Source organism: Scardinius erythrophthalmus (assembly GCF_964197995.2).
Source record: "Scardinius erythrophthalmus genome assembly, chromosome: 18".
NCBI lineage: Eukaryota > Metazoa > Chordata > Actinopteri > Cypriniformes > Leuciscidae > Scardinius > Scardinius erythrophthalmus.
In genome coordinates, this window is record NC_138238.1 from 11,013,398 (window position 1) to 11,033,365 (window position 19,968).

At 37.6% G+C, this 19,968-nt stretch overlaps 1 protein-coding gene across 6 annotated transcripts in view; it reads left to right on the plus strand.

Annotated features, from left to right (window-relative positions):
* The window catches only part of vti1a (vesicle transport through interaction with t-SNAREs 1A), a 151,043-nt gene that overhangs the window by 89,075 nt on the left and 42,000 nt on the right, over positions 1-19,968 (plus strand). For 3 of the 6 annotated variants that reach the window (XR_014032120.1, XM_081393005.1, XM_081393006.1), the window contains 2 exons: positions 646-716; positions 8,779-8,851. Coding sequence is in view for 5 of the 6 variants with exons in the window: in XM_081393005.1 (XP_081249131.1) it covers positions 646-716; positions 8,779-8,844 (137 nt within the window). In the remaining variant the exon portion in view is untranslated. The remainder of the gene's footprint in view (positions 1-645; positions 717-8,778; positions 8,852-19,968) is intronic. The other 3 variants (XM_081393002.1, XM_081393003.1, XM_081393004.1) reach the window with 1 other exon arrangement.

Consider the following 19,968-nt stretch of genomic DNA (forward strand, 5'->3'; position numbering starts at 1 on the left):
CACCAAAAGGAACTTGGCTTTATCCAGTGTTCAGATTTTTGTTCTGGAAATGTATGCAAATCAGTGCATATTTAATTACATAATGAATCATTTGCATATGTAAAAAAACATTTCATAAAACTTGTAATACAAAACAATTGTCTTAAAGTACTGTGATTTAATAAACTGGGGAAAGTATGGCAATATCTATTAGTCAGACATTTTACACTATTCACCTGCAGTGTTAAATACAAATTTAGGAATTTATTCGCCAAATGTGTTTCTATCGAAGTTTATATGCACGTCTTCTTACAGAATAAAATTATTATTATTATTATTTTTTTTTTTAACTAGTGCCATACAAAAAAGGTCCACTGTCTATTATCAGTAGTCTTACTATGTATTAATTACAGCTCACATAGAAGTCACTTTCAAACTAGGCAGCTTTCTGTTCTGTTAGCAGCTAACTTGAACCTGTATTAAAATCTGCTTAGGGAAATCTTTCGCTCTCACTCAAGATTCCTGATCGTGTGGATTCCTATTAAAATGACCGGATGGCCTGGAAAAAAAATCAAAGATCAGGAGTAAATGTGCTTGCATCTTAAGACGGCCTAAACAACATTTTGTGTTTTTATTTCACCCTGTTCCTCCTCTTATCCTCTACAGAGCAAGTGGGACAGGAGATCCTTGCCAACCTGAACAGCGACCGTGAGAAGATTCAGAGATCCCGCGACCGGGTGAGTTTACAACCACAAACACACTCAAACAACTCCTGAGACAGTCCTCGGGAGGCTACACTCAAACAGAACAAAAACACACACTTTTCTCACTAAGCAATTACGCAGGCTTACAAATACTTGACTTGATCAGATCTTGGCTCTTTGGGATGACACAAAGTGCCCTAGATCAGACACTTGACAAGAGGACAGGAGCACACTCAAGTGCAGGCAGTTAACACCAGATCGCACCTCTCACGCATTAGCATAGCAGGCCTGCTGGAGTGATTGATTGATTGAATGTACAGAGAACAGAATGTTTGACACAGAGCACAGCACCAATAAGAAGCCTTTGTAGTTGTCCTGTCTCATGTGGTGAGGTCACGCATGATGCAAGACTGTCTAAACGGGCATAGATGGACAACAAACACCTCCGGACAGAACAAGGGTTTGTTCTCTGTTCTTCCGGCTGCTATAATTCTGAAAGTCTTTCCGCAGCTACATGTGTGACTGTGCTGGACACTAGATACTTTTCCTGATATATATTTTAATAGTGGTCCCAAAAAATATTTGTACATTTAAGCCACATTTAAAAATAACAGAATTTCACTGCAAAATAAAATGAAAATAGCTTATAAATTGTGGTAATCTTTCCAGTTGATATAAAGCTGATTTTTAGTTTATGTAGATATAGGTGCCCTGGCCTAAAATAACTGTATTTCTATAGGTTTAAAATGTATGACCTAAAAAGCTTTTTTTTTTGTAAAATGCATTTCTTAAAATGGTCTGCTTGAGCTGTCTTTTTTCAATTATTTATTTTTATTTATTTTTTTCTAATTGCCACTGTGGCTGCACGATAATGGTTAAACTGATAATCACGATTATTTTGTTCAAAATTATAATCGCGATAATTAATTGATTATTCTCATTTGAGAAACTACAGAGAAAGAGAAGAGACAGTTAACGGTTTATATATATATATATATATATATACAGTGAGGAAAATAAGTATTTGAACACCCTGCTATTTTGCAAGTTCTCCCACTTAGAAATCATGGAGGGGTCTGAAATTGTCATCGTAGGTGCATGTCCACTGTGAAAGACATAATCTAAAAAAAAAATCCAGAAATCACTATGTATGATTTTTTAACTATTTATTTGTATGATACAGCTGCAAATAAGTATTTGAACACCTGAGAAAATCAATGTTAATATTTGGTACAGTAGCCTTTGTTTGCAATTACAGAGGTCAAACGTTTCCTGTAGTTTTTCACCAGGTTTGCACACACTGCAGGAGGGATTTTGGCCCACTCCTCCACACAGATCTTCTCTAGATCAGTCAGGTTTCTGGGCTGTCGCTGAGAAACACGGAGTTTGAGCTCCCTCCAAAGATTCTCTATTGGGTTTAGGTCTGGAGACTGGCTAGGCCACACCAGAACCTTGATATGCTTCTTACAGAGCCACTCCTTGGTTATCCTGGCTGTGTGAGCCCAGCCTCGACCCATCTTCAATGCTCTAACTGAGGGAAGGAGGTTGTTCCCCAAAATCTCGCAATACATGGCCCCGGTCATCCTCTCCTTAATACAGTGCAGTCACCCTGTCCCATGTGCAGAAAAACACCCCCAAAGCATGATGCTGCCACCCCCATGCTTCACAGTAGGGATGGTGTTCTTGGGATGGTACTCATCATTCTTCTTCCTCCAAACACGTTTAGTGGAATTATGACCAAAAAGTTCTATTTTGGTCTCATCTGACCACATGACTTTCTCCCATGACTCCTCTGGATCATCCAAATGGTCATTGGCAAACTTAAGACGGGCCTTGACATGTGCTGGTTTAAGCAGGGGAACCTTCCGTGCCATGCATGATTTCAAACCATGACGTCTTAGTGTATTACCAACAGTAACCTTGGAAATGCCAGCTCTTTTCAGGTCATTGACCAGCTCCTCCCGTGTAGTTCTGGGCTGATTTCTCACCTTTCTTAGGATCATTGAAACCCCAAGAGGTGAGATCTTGCATGGAGCCCCAGTCCGAGGAAGATTGACAGTCATGTTTAGCTTCTTCCATTTTCTAATGATTGCTCCAACAGTGGACCTTTTTTCACCAAGCTGCTTGGCGATTTCCCCGTAGCCCTTTTCAACCTTGTGGAGGTGTACAATTTTGTCTGTAGTGTCTTTGGACAGCTCTTTGGTCTTGGCCATGTTAGTAGTTGGATTCTTACTGATTGAATGGGGTGGACAGGTGTCTTTATGCAGCTAACGACCTCAAACAGGTGCATCTAATTTAGGATAATAAATGGAGTGGAGGTGGACATTTTAAAGGCAGACTAACAGGTCTTTGAGGGTCAGAATTCTAGCTGATAGACAGGTGTTCAAATACGTATTTGCAGCTGTATCATACAAATAAATAGTTAGAAAATCATATATTGTGATTTCTGGATTTTTTTTTTAGATTATGTCTTTCACAGTGGACATGCACCTACGATGACAATTTCAGACCCCTCCATGATTTCCAAGTGGGAGAACTTGCAAAATAGCAGGGTGTTCAAATACTTATTTTCCTCACTGTGTATATATATATATATATATATATATATATATATATATATATATATATATATATATATATATATATATATATATATATATATATATATATATACACACACACACACACACATAACAGGTTTGAAATTAACTTTCACCCACCGGCCATTTTGGTAACAAAATTTAAGTTACCGGCCATTCAGAACTTCTACTTGAAGAGATTCCCCCCTTCCATGTAAAGCTCTCTGAGTGCCGAGAAAAGTGCTATATAAATGTAATAATTTATTTGTATTAATATTCTACTAGCCAAAAAAATTAATTTCACAGCTTATTTATATAAGGCTATATTCAAATTTGAATTTCATACATTAATTTCTTATTCAAACAAAATCCTGTGTGTGTGTGTTCAAGTAAGCCAGAATTGCGCAGATTCTGCGCAATACGCTGTATTTAATAGATCATGATGAATCTGCACAGATTTGGCTTACACGAATTTCCCCAGCAAAGTGAGTAAACATAATAACATGACAAATTGGCCTGTGTTTTGACAGCGTTACCCACCAAAGTTCATTTTTAGCCGCATTTAGCGGGTTGGCGGGTGTTAATTTCAAACCATCAGACTTCATTTAAACAACTATGACAACTTCCTCAGACAGCAAGTCAATACAAATGGCATGATTTAACGTTAGATGAGTGCTTGTGATGCACTTCACATTAGATCTTCTAAGCGACACATTTCGGTTGCAAATGAGACAAAGTACAGATCGCTCAGCAAATTCGTACTGCAAAGAAAAATAGTCTACTTGTTGATGCACACTGAAAACGGTCAGTGGCTGTCGTTTTCAACTGATTCACATTATGAAAACTGGTAAAAACTTAAACTTCAAAAAATAGAACCGTGAAACTCATTTAGAGAGATTTAGTCACATACACACCACAAGTGGCTTGTGAAGAAACAAGACTGGCTGTATAATAATTTCATGCAAACAGAATATCGCTGTGGAGATCAGTGCTTTTTCCGCACTGTAGATTGCACAGATTAAGTAAAACACTGGGCATAAAATGTAAGAGAAAAGCTCTGTTTGGGTGATTTGGGAGATTTAAGCTATTTAGATCTGGCAACCACAAACATCAACGCTAGTGGGGACTTGTTAACATTAACAATGCAAGATAATGCAGATGTCTAATAAAAAAAAGCGTTTTCAGAATAAAAAATGAGCGGGCATATATCGCGACGATTTTTTTAAAATTAATCGAGAGGCAGATATCGTTATCGCGATTAAAATACGATTAATCGTGCAGCCCTTATTACCACTTTGTTATTTTGTCTTATTCAATGACATACATATTTTTTTTTGTGTGTGACTTAAGTGTCCATATACTTTTTGTGGCCACTCTAATATATGCAGAACATGTAATAATAAATGTAATATATCCATCATTTCTCGATTTAACTTGTTTCTCACTCTCAATTCAATTATATCTAATTGAATTAGATTTTATATACGCATAATTTAACACACACACACACACACACACACACACACACACACACACACACACACACACACACACACACACACACACACACACACACACACACACACACACACACACACACACACACACACACACACACACACACACACACACACATGTACAGTATACATACATATATACACATATGTATATATACCCAGCCGTATCGATTCACTTAGTTTGAAAGGTGATGATATAGAGGGCTGTTGCAAGCTTTTTTTGAGTGTCACTCCTCCTACCAGGTATCAAATGTCTGTCCCTACATACTCATCCCATTTTTACTCCCCCCTCCTTACTTCAACCTTTATTTGTTACTTTATCCTCTGCATGTATAATCGTTATTACCTTTCCATATCTTAGTCCATCCCTCCTATTTTGTTTGTCCCTGCCGTGTCCACTGTCGTAGTCTTACCTCTGTCTCTTTTTTTCTCTTTCTTTCCTAAAGACTGGTATAGAGAGCTCAGTCAGGGGCCTCTCTGATGGCTTCTTATGAAGGATGCTTAAAGATCACAACATGGCAGTTGGGCAGGCAGCTCATTTCAAAGGAAATAAAACATTTCCTTTCAAAGGTCTGCTGTCTATGGAGAATAGCTCTCCTTCCCTGGAGCCCCGACTGGCCCTCACACTTTAAAGACAGGAAAAATGGAGAGGAGAAAAGAAAAGAAAGCATGATAAGAAGACATTAGATGGAAAGAGCAATAAACTGCTTTTTGAGAGAAGGAAACGGCAGATGAAAGAGTTTTTGGAGTGTCTCTTAACAATCAGTTCACTCAGTCTCTTTCAAACAGACGCACACAAACACTAAGAGAGACCTAGTGCCTTGCAAGCAGCTCTATTACTATTGCTCATCCTCAGTGAACAAGCTTTTGAACAAGCCTCTAACCCTAACTTTAAGTTTGACACATAACTTATCCCACACCTACTTGAGTAGTGCTATTACGGTTACAAACAATCAGAATTAACATTAAAATGAGTGGAAAAATCCCATAGACTAACGACTCTAATTCCACTGACTTCAGGTCGTTCAATTCAATTCATAGTTTGGCTTCTAAAAAACTAAGTGTAGCATTTTGTCCTGCAATTTGATTTGCTTATACTAGCATTTCAAAATGGACCCAAAATTGTCAATTAGGAACAAACTGCCATTTGTATTCCAGAGTTCTGTTCAAATTGGCATTTCCGAATGTCAAATGTAATGTTTTTTGCATGATAAACTTTAAAATAAGTTGGACATAAATGTTTACTTCAGGTTGTTTTCAGGTTTCGTGGTCCGTATTTTTTACTCCGAGACATGGATTACATCATTACAATGTTGCATTTTCTCCCTGGTTTGGTAGACTTTGACAAGACATTTTAAAACAGACCAAAATTTGTTATTCGTATGAGCGGGAATTATAAAAATATTATTAGAAGTCACAAAGATTAAACGATTATTAGAGTCTTGATTGACCAAATTTCCTCTCATGTAAATGTTGGTTTTTAAAATGTCTTGATGTATGGCCAATATTCCTGTTTCTGGTTATGCTACAATAGTTGTTTGTGGTATTTTTCTTTATTTAGGTTTAGGCCTGCGTGACTGTGACTCTTAACTCTATTCAGTGAAATTTAGGCATTGAATCAAAAGCTACTGGGAATCATCTTACCAAGACCATTTGCTAGTCTGTAATCGGACTCTGCTCTAGATCTGCTGTACTGGTAATCTCTTTTGTTGTTGGTCTTGTTTTGGGTTCCTAATTCACGGAGAGCTCCACCGTGTGTTTTCATGCTGTCACAACTTTGACCAGAGAGTGAAACAGAGAGGGATTTTGGGAAAAGCCAAGGGAGCTCTCATGGGACAGATTCATCGTTGAGAGAGACATCAGGCAGCTCTTGGGCTGTTGGTGATGCCAGAACCCAAACACGCCTAAAACCACATCTGTCCCTGAGCCTGCCCGCTAACATACACATACACACACACACACACACGCACACATAAACATGTCCCCGCTGACTGTGAGGACAGAGAAGGAGGCTTTCTCAAGGAGGCTAGCCAGAGTCACGTATCTGACGGCTGCCAGAACTCTGGCTTTACTTCCATAGCAATGTCAGCATTCCTAAACACACACACATACACATCTCCAGATGGATGCCTTTTACTTATGCGTCCCGCTACATGAGCCATATATTGAATATTAAACATATACACATTTAAAAGAGGAAGGAAGTGTTGCAACAAACAGGAAATAAAGTTACTAAATGAATGAAAGTTAATTTTAGTAGCTTCTCTCACTAAAGTAGACATTCTAAAGCCCTATTTGGACGGTAATTGTTTCTCATGGGGTTGTAAGGTACTTTCAACATTAACAGGGGTTAGTCGGTGATTTTATTGCTGCCCGAATCCAGAATGTCAGTGTTTTCCTCCCACCACCCACGTAAAAATCCCTGGCTGAATTACTCATTGTTTTTTGACAAACACCAAGGTCGTGTGGTAATTTAATTGCCGTCCGTATCCACATCACTGAGTTTACAAGAAGAGATCAGTTAAAACTTCTCTGTTTTAAATCCTTTTTGACCACTGCCGAGCACAGCACAGTTGCGCTTCGCTGTAATTTGGATGCATTTGAAAGATGTAGCCTATACTTTTATAACTGAAATGCTGGAAATTATTTGTCTAAGAGAAAACAAGCATGTAAACATTTAAAATGGGCATTTGTCATGGCAGCAATTATGTACATACAAATATAAACCAAGCAGCTTTATGCTTACCTCATGTAAATAAGTGCCTGTATTAAAGGGGTCTTTTATGACCTTTTACAAAGTCTTGGTTTTGTTTTTGGGGTGTACTTGAATATGTTTTCATGCTTCATGCAAAAAAAACACATTATTTTTAACGTATTGTTGCATTATTATAGCTCCTCTCTCCCCAGTCTGGGCAAACGTGCTGTTTCGATGAAGCCCCTCCTTCCGAAATACAAAATGTGCTGTGATTGGTTATCTGGCCCAGTGTGCTATGATTGACACCGCATAGTGTGTGTTCGGGAAATATCCCGCCCCTTCATAACAGCAAGCTCCACTCACTCAGATGTAAATAGCGGCAATTCCAAACCAATGCAGGCCTGATTTAGACTTAATAATAATAATAATAATAATAATGATAATAATAATGTTAACAAACGAGGATCATGCCGAACGGATTTCATTCACAGATTTTCTTAGACGCTTTAGATGCAATGTTATACACCATTTAATCGTGATATTTGTTGGAAAACTATGGTAATTCAAACAGTAATCGACACCTTTTTTGTGTATTATTTGGGCGCGGATCATTTAAATGAGGAACATTATGACTTCATAAGATCCGGAAAAATCGCGTTGTAGTCCAAACGAGTCGTTCGTTGTAGTTCTTGAAAAGTGGATTCTATTAAATTAAATATATCTCCCTTTGGAGTGGACTTTGAGCATTGCAACCTTGCAGATCTAGTTTATGCTCAAACAGCAACATTACACACCAACTAAAGTTGAAAAAGTGAAAAAGCATAATAAGATCCCTTTAAATTATTTCTGCTAATTTCCATATTTTTAAAATGACATCCATCATTTTGAGATAAAATACAACAGAAAACCAATTTAAATATAGCGCGTCTATCTTCCTATTTTTAAACAGGAGATTTAAATAATAAATAGGATATTATTTTCCTATTATTAAATGAAATATGAATTTATTCTTATTATTCCAAGCATACAGCATTTTATTTACAGCAGACAAGCATGCGACTGACCACGTGAGCAGGGCTTTCCCGGGTTCGTAGAATCACAAAACTCGCTCCTCCACCGTGAATTTATCGCCATTCTAACGCATGAGTTTTATCACTGAGGTGCCATGTGAATTTAATTTTACGGACATCCACATGAGAAACTATTACCGTCCAAATAGGGCTCAAGCCTATTTTTATTGCACAACTGTAACATGACCTCTCTAACATGGACATTGTCTCTTTTTCTCTCTCTTCTTCTCTCAGCTGAGAGAGACGGACGCTAACTTGGGCAAGAGCTCTCGGATCCTGACCGGCATGCTGAGAAGGTAAGAGTAAGGTAGGGACTGTTTCTGATACCTCTCAATGGATGTGTTTGACAGTGGTCCTATACCATCCACTGCATGAACACACAAATGAACACACTTATTGTTATGCACTGTGTTGCATAGCATGAATCTAAATGGTCTTCTGAGTAATTAGTAGTTCAGTAAAATCCAATGACCCCAAACACCAAACTTCCATGGAAGCAGCACATTTTTGTCACATTTTAAATCATTATTATGAGGGAAATTTTGTGGAATTCTGTATTTAAATATGCAGGGTTCCCATGGAAACCTTTTGTAAGTATTGCACTTTTTTTATTTGCAATTTTGTGTTTGCGAACAACTGGAAACATCTTGGAAATCCACATTTTATTTTATACTTTCTGTTTTTTTATAGGTTTATAAGTTTTTTGTTAAAAGAAGAAGTTTCTTATGCTTATCAAGACTGCATTTGTTTGATCAAAAATACCGTAAAATAAAATAAATATAATATTTATTTAATATTTTTATATAAGCTTTTTATTTGTTCTTGTGATAAAAAAGCTGAATTTTCAGCAGCTATTACGTCAGTTTTCAGTGTCACATACTGGGACACACCAAGCTGGTCTGCCGCCAGGGAATATCGGGCCGTTTTTGTGCTTAGTTTTTTCAGTGTGTTCCGCAGCATTGGCTCTAGTCGGATGCCGTCTGGGTTTCTTGGGCCAATTCAGCATGTTGAATTAGCATCGGATCGTCGGTGAGAGAGAGAACTCTGATTCGCTGTTCAGCTTAGCGAACGAGTCAGTACAAGAGAATAAAAGCGTGATGAAAGTGAGCAAAGAAATAATTTTACGTCATCTTACCTGAGCATTTGAATGCACAAATATTTTCATAATAACATGAGCCGCCTGGAATGAAAAAAGTGATCAGCGTGATAGATATTCAAAATGGTAAGAGAGTGCTGCTTTGTATTTCTGTAGTCCTAGTTTCAGTTTCCCTTTTTGAATGATGAAAATAGACTGCTGATATAGACAGATATTTACTACACGCAGGGGGAAAACACACATGCTAGTTGACAGTCACCTTAGTCCTTTTGGTGTGTTCAAACGCAGATTTTTGGCCGAGATGTAGCCGACGAGATGCGACAACACAGTCAGCTTTCGTCACCACTAGTTCTTTGACATCGGAGCAGTGGGCAGCCATGTTTAGTGAGGAGCGATTGGGGGTCATTTCGGTAATTTCAGTCATTTCCTGCCTTTATTTTAGAATCGAACCTGCAACCTTCGGGTTACCAGCCTGACTCGCTGTCCCCTCAATAAAGTTAGTTTTAACAGATAACAATGCCCAAGTCTTTGCTGTAAGTTTTGATTAATGCATCCTTGCTGAATACAAATGTGTGTGTGTGTGTGTATATGTGTATATATATATATATATATATATATATATATATATATATATATATATATATATATATATATATATATATATATAATGTATATATGTATATGTATATGTATATATATATATATATGTATATGTATATATATATATATATATATATATATATATATATATATATATATATATATGTATATATATATATATATATGTATATGTGTATATATATATATATATATATATATATGTATATGTATATATATATATATATATATGTATATATATATATATATATATATATATATATATATGTATATGTATATATATATATATATATATATATATATATATGTATATGTATATATATATATATATATATATATATATATGTATATATATATATATATATTTATTGTGTGTGTGTGTGGTTGTAGTTTATATATTTTTTTTATTTCAGCACATTTTAACAATATTATTTAATGAATCACGGATGTTCAGATTCAGAGTTCTGGCTTCTACAGGCACAGATTCAATGTGAGCATAGTCATCATGCAGTTGGGTTTTTTCAGCACTCATCTGCTCTAAAGCAGGTCTAGCGTTCCTCCCACTATTTTGTCTCTATGTAGTATCGGCTTTAAACAGCAGAACTCATCATTCATATCAGCAGGTTGATGAGATATTGGCTTTTTTCCCTGTGTGGTAGATGTGAGATAACTGAAGAAATGCACAGCTTCTCTCTCTCTCTCTGTCTCTCTATTCCACTTACTGTTGTTTTCTCCACCAGCCTCATATCTCTCTCCTTCACACACACGCACAATTCAGTTGAACGTCTGTCACATCTCCGCTTTATAAAGTGCCTTTGCGCCATTGCCTGAACCGTGACGGCAAGGTTTTGTTTCTTTTTTTCTTTTTTTGATTAAGAGTAATATGTAAATGACACCAGCTAAATTTAAAACCCCGGGTCCAGGAAGGAAGTGCCAATTGAAATAGATGCTTCAGTGGTCGTAGACAATCAGGACGTGTGCGGCGAGCGAGAGGGAGAGGAGGAGAGACAGAGAGAGAGCAAGATGCCGGAGACGTAGACTGTAACCAATATTTCTGCATATGTCTCCATTTTGTCAAGTCTCATTAGAGGGGCCGCGGCCGCCCGGTGTCACAGAAGCTGTCCAGAAATCATTCATCATCCTCCTTTCCTTCCCACCTCCCTCTGTTTCTCTCTTATTCCATCCCGCCCCGCCACTAAGTAAATAACATGCACTTATTTCAATGTTATCATATTAATGTTAAAGTTCAGCTGTCACCTAATGGGAAGACTAAATCAGACGTAGCATTTAAGCAATGTAGTGCTGCAGCGAGGCCGCCTCAAATCAGGATTTATGAGCTTTTGCATGCGCGCCGTCTCCCTTCAGCCCTCTGCCTTTCTGCATGAAGGCCCACCGCACCCCCAGTTCTTCCTGTCTTCTCTCTCTCTTTTACTCACTCTTTCTCTGTATCTTTCTTCCTAACTTGTTTTTAGCTTTCTGCTTGACAAAAGAGTAAATAAAGCCTTCCCACACATATTACATTTGTGTTGCATCTCAAAGCCATTTGCAACAGAAAAGTAGCAAAAACAACAAATAGATGTTTTGGTTTTTTTTTTTTCTGGCCTGTTTTTCATCTTTATGAATTTTCCTGGCTTTCATTTAATTCCATGCTTGCTTAGCCCTTGGACATTTGATTAATAGCACAGTATATTACATATTACTACTACATATTACTTTTTTAATCTAGTATTTAATTTTTTTTTTTGTTATTTATAAACTATTATGATTTTTTGTATATTTTCATTTAGTTTTTTTTGTTCAGTTTTCATTTTAATTGTATTTTTTATTTATTAATGTGCTTTTGTCATTTTTTGACAAAGATTTTTAATATTTCTATTTAACTACAATGCATATTATTTATTTCTGTTTTAGTACTTTTATTATTTGTCTTTTTCATCTAATATTTATATTTTATTTTATTTAGCTTTCAATGACAAATATTTTTAATAATTTTAGTCTTAGTTTTAGTCACTTCACACAAAATCACTTCACAGTGTATTTATAAATATTCTTGATCATGAAAATTTATTTTAGACAAATTATAAACAGAAGTTAAAAAATAATCTAATTAAACATTTCCAGTTTTTTCTTTTTTTTTGGTTAGCAATCACTTAGCAAAATAACAATTTCGCCTGCTAGCTTTGCATAATGTTAACTGGTTAAGAAAAGAGCTTTTGATAAACAAGTCTACATTTTTGATAAGTCATTGAGGAGGGGGGATAGGATCGTTCACAGCAGTGATAAGTTTTGTACAATCAGCACTCATTTTCTTCAGAAAATGTAAAAATCTGCACTTGCATTTTCACTTTTCTGGGTCAATGGCGTTTGGATTTGTATTTTTCTTAAATGACTGTACAGTGTGATTTAATTCTATGCTCGCTCCGAGTAAAGATGTGAGGGTAATTTAAATGAAAGAGAGGTGAACTTGACTCCCTGTGGCTCTACGTTACTTGATAATCTCCTTTGGCCTTTGTACACACACTCACTTACTCCAGGTTGTGTTTGTCATGGTGAGGTTCACAGGCTCTAAGCAGTATGTTGAGGACGGAGCATTAGCCCGCTGTGATAAATATTGTTGTAAGATGGAGACAGAGAGACCCGCGCGCTCCAGATGTTTACCCTGAGTGGAGAGCACTGTGTGGGTGAGGACAACTCCAGTCCAAATATGTGTACTCTGTTATACTTCCGATCTGAGGACGCTGCGTGCATTTTGAGCTCAGCTCATTTTCATCCCGACTTTCCAGAGTTCAAACAAATCTGTTTATAATACACTGGTATCAAATAAGAGATGCGTATCCCAAAAGGTTTCTAACAGAGGGATTTAAAAGTGACACATCTCTGATAGTCTGGTAATTCAGCTCTTAATCAAAGTAAACTCACATCATGATGGGCAAAGCAGTATTACTCTCCCAGTCATCTCGTCGCTCTCTCTCTCTTTCTCCCTGAGCAGACTACTGAGCTGGGCCGTCTCGTGCTCCAACTCGCTCTAAATTATTAATGGACAGCTTCAGAAACTCCTGAGGGTTTTAATTATATTGTCATGGTCATACTCATCTCATTAACTTTTAATGGCAATGCCTGCTTAAAGAAATCATAATATTATTAAAGAATAATCACACCAATTAAAACATTTGCCTTGATTGCGGATTGTTTAATACACAAGCCACTGGATTCAATCGAGTCTTCAAAGTAGCTTGGGAAGAGGGCTGAAGCATGCGTGAGCAATGTGACCTTGCATGAGAAGTTCTTATACTTGCAAACTAACAGTTGGAATTAGTTTGGTAGGTTTGTTTTGGAAGAGTATGTATTAACAAGACTAGAGCAGCACCCTGATGGCTTCACCTGTATTGATTTTTAAAGGGATAGTTCACACAAAAAAGAGCATTCTGTCATAATTTACTCAGCCATATTTTGTACCAAACCTGTATGACTTTCTTTTGATATATTGAAAAACATCTCAGCATTTTTTTGCTTCTGTTTTGTCCATAAAATGAAATTTGACTGGGTTCCATTGTTGTTTGGACACCAGCGTTCTTCAATATGTCCTTTTGTGCTCCACAGAAGATAGAATATTATGCAGGTTTAGAATGACATGAGGGTGAGTAAATGATAATAGAATATTGACTTTTAGGTGAACTTTCCTTTATACAGTAGGCCTGTTTACACCTTAATTCCAGTGTGATCAGATAGCGTTCCAATTACACCTGCTCATGTAAAATGCAATTTACATATTACATTAGAAGTTGTGTTAACTCAAACTTTCTGTCTTTTACTGAAGTTTAAAAACATTTAAAACAATGATTTCTTGCATTTCATTTTCCTTCAGTTAAGCAGAGAAAAAGTTTTAAAGCACTCTTTTTAGGGAGGGAAATTAGAGGGACAAGACTTCAAAGTGTAATCCCGTTAAATAATTTGTTAATTGGATATTGTTGATTTAAATTGCATGGACAAATTACAAGAGCTCATTATATTTTTTCTTTCATGTTGTGATCTGATCACAGTGCATCTTGAACCTTTCTTCTATGGAGAAGAGGAAAAATGTTTGTAACGACAGTTTTGACTTGCACTGTATGGATAAAAAAACTTTAAAAAAACCTAGAAATGTCTCAAAATATCTTCTTGTATGTTCCACAGAAGAAATAAAGTCTTATTGTTTTGAAGTAAATGAGTAAATTATGACAGAATTCATTTTGGATGAACTATCCCTTTAAAACGCATGTTAAGGGCAAGTGTAAAGAGTGCTATTTTTTTATTTTATAATCTTAATTTTTGTGAAGACTTTCACCTCAAAATGGCTGTGATGGCATCCTTACGGCTTCAGAGCTGGAGTATGGGTAAAGGCCTCCTGCTGATGTGGACAGAGTGCAAGAAAGCAAGAGAGAAGGGGTAGTGTTGGGATCAGTGCCCAGCGCAGAGCCTGCTCCAGCCTTCCTGGCCTTCCACGGAGACCAGGGGCCTGATACCGCATGCAGGTGGTCGAGTCAGTCGCCAAGCAGATCAAAAAGTCAAACCCCTGGGTGGACCTCCCTTTGAAATGGGAATGGGGCAGAAATATCAGACAGAAAACATAACCAAGCCCCGCACCGCAGAACAGCTCCATATTCATGGCCGAGCTTAGAGGAGCCAGGCCTCGATCTTCTGAAGGAGCCCACAGTACAGCTGGACACTGATTAAGACATCAGGTTTTCCATGTCTCTGGGCGCGAACACGGCCGCTTACTTCAGGTGTTGTGCGTTAATGTGCAAACAACGGGAGTGCCTTGCATGCCCCCCCCCCACCTCTTTATGAAATATTCATATTCATAACACATTACTTGTAAAGCAGAGTAGCTCCGACTTTGTACATCCCGAACAGCTGTAACACTTCTCTGTCACTAAGCGCTCTGATCCCAGCAGCGATTAGATCAGTAGACGTGGTATTGTGAGAGGTGAGCTACACTGTCACCTCTCTCTCTTCCTTGATTTTCCTCTCTGTCTCCCTTTGTTTCTACGTTCCAAGAGTCGTCATCGGCACGGCGTGATAGCAGACGAGAAAAAAAGGGGAGGGATTGTGGTGGGAGAAGGAAAAAAAACCCAGAATGTGGCTGTATTCTGGTGTTTGCCAGTCCCATTAAACAGACATTTGCAAACAATGTCAAGAGGGAGGAGATCAAAGCGCAAACCCCAGAAAAGCGGGAGCTCTGATGTCCTGAAGATCTCCAAATTTAGACTTCCACCCTATTGGCTCCCAGTCCCTCTCCCAGCTTGGAATATTAACGACGTGCTATGTAGGTCATATAATTAATGTGATTCAGGAGCACCAGTGGGCTGTTGAGGGATGCAAATAGAAAGAGTCATGGGGGCCCTCTTGAAGTCTTGTTATGAAGTTGAACAAAAAGATTTGATATTATTTTTAATTGGAGCTGAAAGATATAACAAATTATAGTTCAGTGTGTGTTTTCCCTCTTCTCGCTCGCCTTTTATTCTTTTATTTATTTGGCTTCTCCCTCGTTCTGCAAAGCGAGGGGAAAAGCCTCGTTAAGATGCTGGAGCCGAGAGAGCAGGGTGGAGAAGTGACGGGGGCACGGCTCTCTTTCTCCCACACACTCACTCCCATCCTCGCAAACAAACTCCTACACGCACTTCGCCGTATAGTTTTGTGCGAGTACGAAATTCTTTGACATCAAGGTCTGTTGTCAAAATCATAATGAACGGCTGATATAGACTGAAGGAAGAACAAAGATTGTTCTGAAGCGAAGTCGTAATTTCGCTCCGTCTAAATTTACCAACTGTCAAGGTGAGGCATTACTCTACAAACTAACCTTTATAATAATCCTGATGTTCTCTTCTATACACTTAAAGTCACGTGTTGAGAATCAAAAGGTGCTTAGTGCATCTGTTTTGCTGTTTTTGATTCTGTGATCAGTCATTTTCCCCTCCCCATTGAGTTTTTTCAGTGGCATGAGATCTTGAGCGAGCCAAAGTTCAAAATTTGGAGCAATTTCCATTGGTAACTGTCTCCAGAGCGGCAGGCCCCTCCTCAGGGGTGCTCTCTTCCCAGCATTTCTCTGATTTCCTTTCTGAGCAGCTGTGGCGAACTCCATAGCTCCAAAACCATGCTTCACCACCATAAATGTTGGTTTGGCTGATGCCATGAGAGTGCTAACTGTCACAGTACCAGTTGTTTGTACAGTCATGTGGGGTTGTCTTGGTGTTTGCTAGGCCTCTGAATTCCAGTAAAGATGGCACTGCAGCTTCATGCAATGACATTCAAGAAAATTCTGTGCTTCCAGTTTTTTGGCAACAGTTCGGGGAGATCCCGTTTCTGCTCCACATGACCATGCCCCTGTACGCAAATTGATGTCCGTAAAGAAATTATTTACTGAGTCTGGTGTGGAAGAACTTGACTAGCCTGCACAAAGCCCAGTTTTGAACCGCACTGAACAAACTCCTGACCTCAACCCCATTCACTTAAAATAAAGTATCCTTTATAATTTTCTTGTTTCAGTCAATTGTGGAGTGCCTCGAATGAATTAAAGTGAAGTGGCATTGATAAGTGTGTTTATACGTATCATGGAGCGTGGTGACGCGCATCTGCAAGATATACTGCCATAACTGAGTATCTTGTTTCTCTCCTGGTCACAGCTCTCGCAAAGGCCTTTTAGACGCTGGGGTGTTTTGTACCCTTCAGGAATGCTGCTTGTCAGGTTTATTTTGGACAGCAGATACTCTGAGCATCTTGTGTGTCACAACATTTCAGTTCAGATGTCTGGAGCTAACAGTCTTAGTCAGTTTTAGTCAAATGGCACTGTTATGAATGTGTGTGTGTGTGTGTGTGTGTGTGTGTGTGTGTGTGTGTGTGTGTGTGTGTGTGTGTGTGTGTGTGTGTGTGTGTGTGTGTGTGTGTGTGTGTGTGTGTGTGTGTGTGTGTGTGTGTGTGCACACAGACTAAAACTGACTAAGACTGTGTTAGCTCCAGGCACATGAACCTCATCTCAAAAATACAGTATTTACATTAGTATTGTGAAATATTATTGCAACTTAAAAATAACAGTTTTCTGTTTTTTATATATATATATATATATATATATATATATATATATATATATATATATATATATATATATATATATATATATATATATATATATATATATATATATATGGAATATAAATCTTTTGTAACATTATAAAGGTTATAGTAGTTTTTTCACAAATAAATAACTAGTTAAAAATATTTGAAATAAAATACCATTGTATTGGGGTATTTATTAACCTTGTCATTACCATGAGTCGACCATGGTCACAATGTCATTATCTTGTCAGATTTATGTTTTTGTTTAAGACAAGTTTCATGGGAAGAGACTTTCTCTGCACGTTGTTCATGCGACTTTTATATTCAATAATGAGTATTGATGGCTCCATAGTGTGTGTGTATTTGTGCATATACCATCAATGTGTAAAGCTGTAAAGTTTCATGAGCATCTAAATGAAGAGTTTGTTAGTGTATGTGTAGCAGGCTGCCGGAAAGTTGACAGGCCTCTGGATAAACCCCTGAGGCACACACACACACACACACGCGCACACACACACCTCAGCCTCATTACCCACTGCTGAGAGCATCATGGATAACAGTGACACTTAAACTCTGTCTCTCCCACTCCTATTAGTGTGTGCTGATTGCCTGCTTTGGAAAACACACACATGTTTGAGCTGCAAACAAACTCAGGACTGACATGCTAAGTGATGAGTTTTTACACTAGGGCTACATCATTCTGAAAGAGAGAAAATATGTATGTGTATATATCCTTTCCACCATACTAAAGCTAGCAGCATCTATTTAGCCTCCATTTTAGGGTAGGACATAATGATATAGGACAGGAATCAATCTTTTCTGGCATAAGGACCCCTCACCCAGATATTTGTGTCGTCTAAATATATATTTTAATATAATTATATTTAATTAATTTAATACATTACATTTATATTATATATATATTTAAAAATGTACATGAAATGGAATGTATTGCATTATCTGCTTTTTAAACTTTTAAACCATACATAAGTGATTAAATCATATTTATTTTAACCATACATTGTAATAACAGTTATAATATATTTTATAACTGTATGTATATAACTGATATATTAGTCCACAGACCCTCAGAGATGAAAAGTGTAGTAAGTAACATTACCATATTGGTTATGATATTTTTTTTTACGATGCTGTGGTGACTGAATGCTTCAGAACAATTGGTATTTTACCCTTGAAATAATCCTGCCTTTTACATCTTTACGTCAGTCGATCTTTTCCACTTTTCCAATTATTAAACTCAGTGGGGTCACTGTGTGTGACATTGGAGTGACGGGCTTCTCCTCCTCTGTCGTTTCCGACCTCGTAAAGGTATCGCTCGTCAGGGTGTTAGCTGCGCTGTTCTGAGATCAGTGACTACGTCCCCCTTGAAGTGGCTGCAGTGTCATTCCAAGGGCAGTGTGCCGTTTGATCTGGTGTCAGGCGGCTGTCGCTGCACAGGGCCCTGTGATTGTCCTGCGGGGAAGGAGACAGACATCACCTACCTACCTTCAATGGAAACTTCCTCTGGAACTTTTTGATTGACAGTGACATTCGTCATGGCGACCAACTTTTTTGCCCTCTGTTGTGTTTTCTGTTCTAATACATGCTAAGAGGGTGCATATTTTCTGTCTGGTCTAGTGAAACTGAAGCACTATGCGTGTGTTTTTGGGGTGAATTTGAGCATCCATCAAACATTTTCGAACAGTTAAACAGCTGTTTGGTATTAATATACACATTTTTGTGTAGCATTTTGCCTGCCGTTGCCTGCCGTTTGCCTGGATCTCAGAATTTTTCGGCTTATTGATGACATCAATATATATAGCTCTATTCAAACCTCTAAAATGGCAAATTTTCTTCAATCAAAAGAACCATCATCGCAGCTATTGTTGCCAATTTGATTTTAAATGTTTAATACAGGAACTATATATATATATATATATATATATATATATATATATATATATATATATATATATAATACAGTTGTGCTCAGAGTTAATCATACCCCTGGTAAATATGATCAAAAATGGTTGTAAAAAACAAATCTGCATCGTTTAATTTTTTTGATCTTTCATTCAAAAAATTGGCAAAATCCTAACCTTTCATTTAAGTAAAAGAATTGAAAGTGGGGGGGAAATCACATTATGAAATAAATGTTTTTCTCCAAAACATGTTGGCCACAATTATTGATACCCTTTTATTAAATACCTTTTTGCGATCTCCTTTTGCCAAGATAACTGCTCTGAGTCTTCTTCTATAATGCCTGATGAGTTTGGAGAACATCTGACAAGAGATCAGAGACCATTCCTCCATACAGAATCTCTCCAGATCCTTCAGATTCCCAGATCCAAGTTGGTGCGTCTTCTCTTCAGTTCGCTCCACTCATCAGGTCAGGGAACTGGGACGGTCATGGCAGAAACTTCAATTTGTGCTCCCTAACACATTTTTGTGTCGATTTTTTTGTTTGTTTTGGATCGTTGTCCTGATGGAATATCCAACCCACAGCCCATTATAAGATTTCTAGCAGAAGGCGTCAGGTTTTGATTTTTTTATCTGTTGATATTTGATAGAATCCACGATGCCATGTATCTGAATAAGAAGTCCAGGACCTCCAGCAG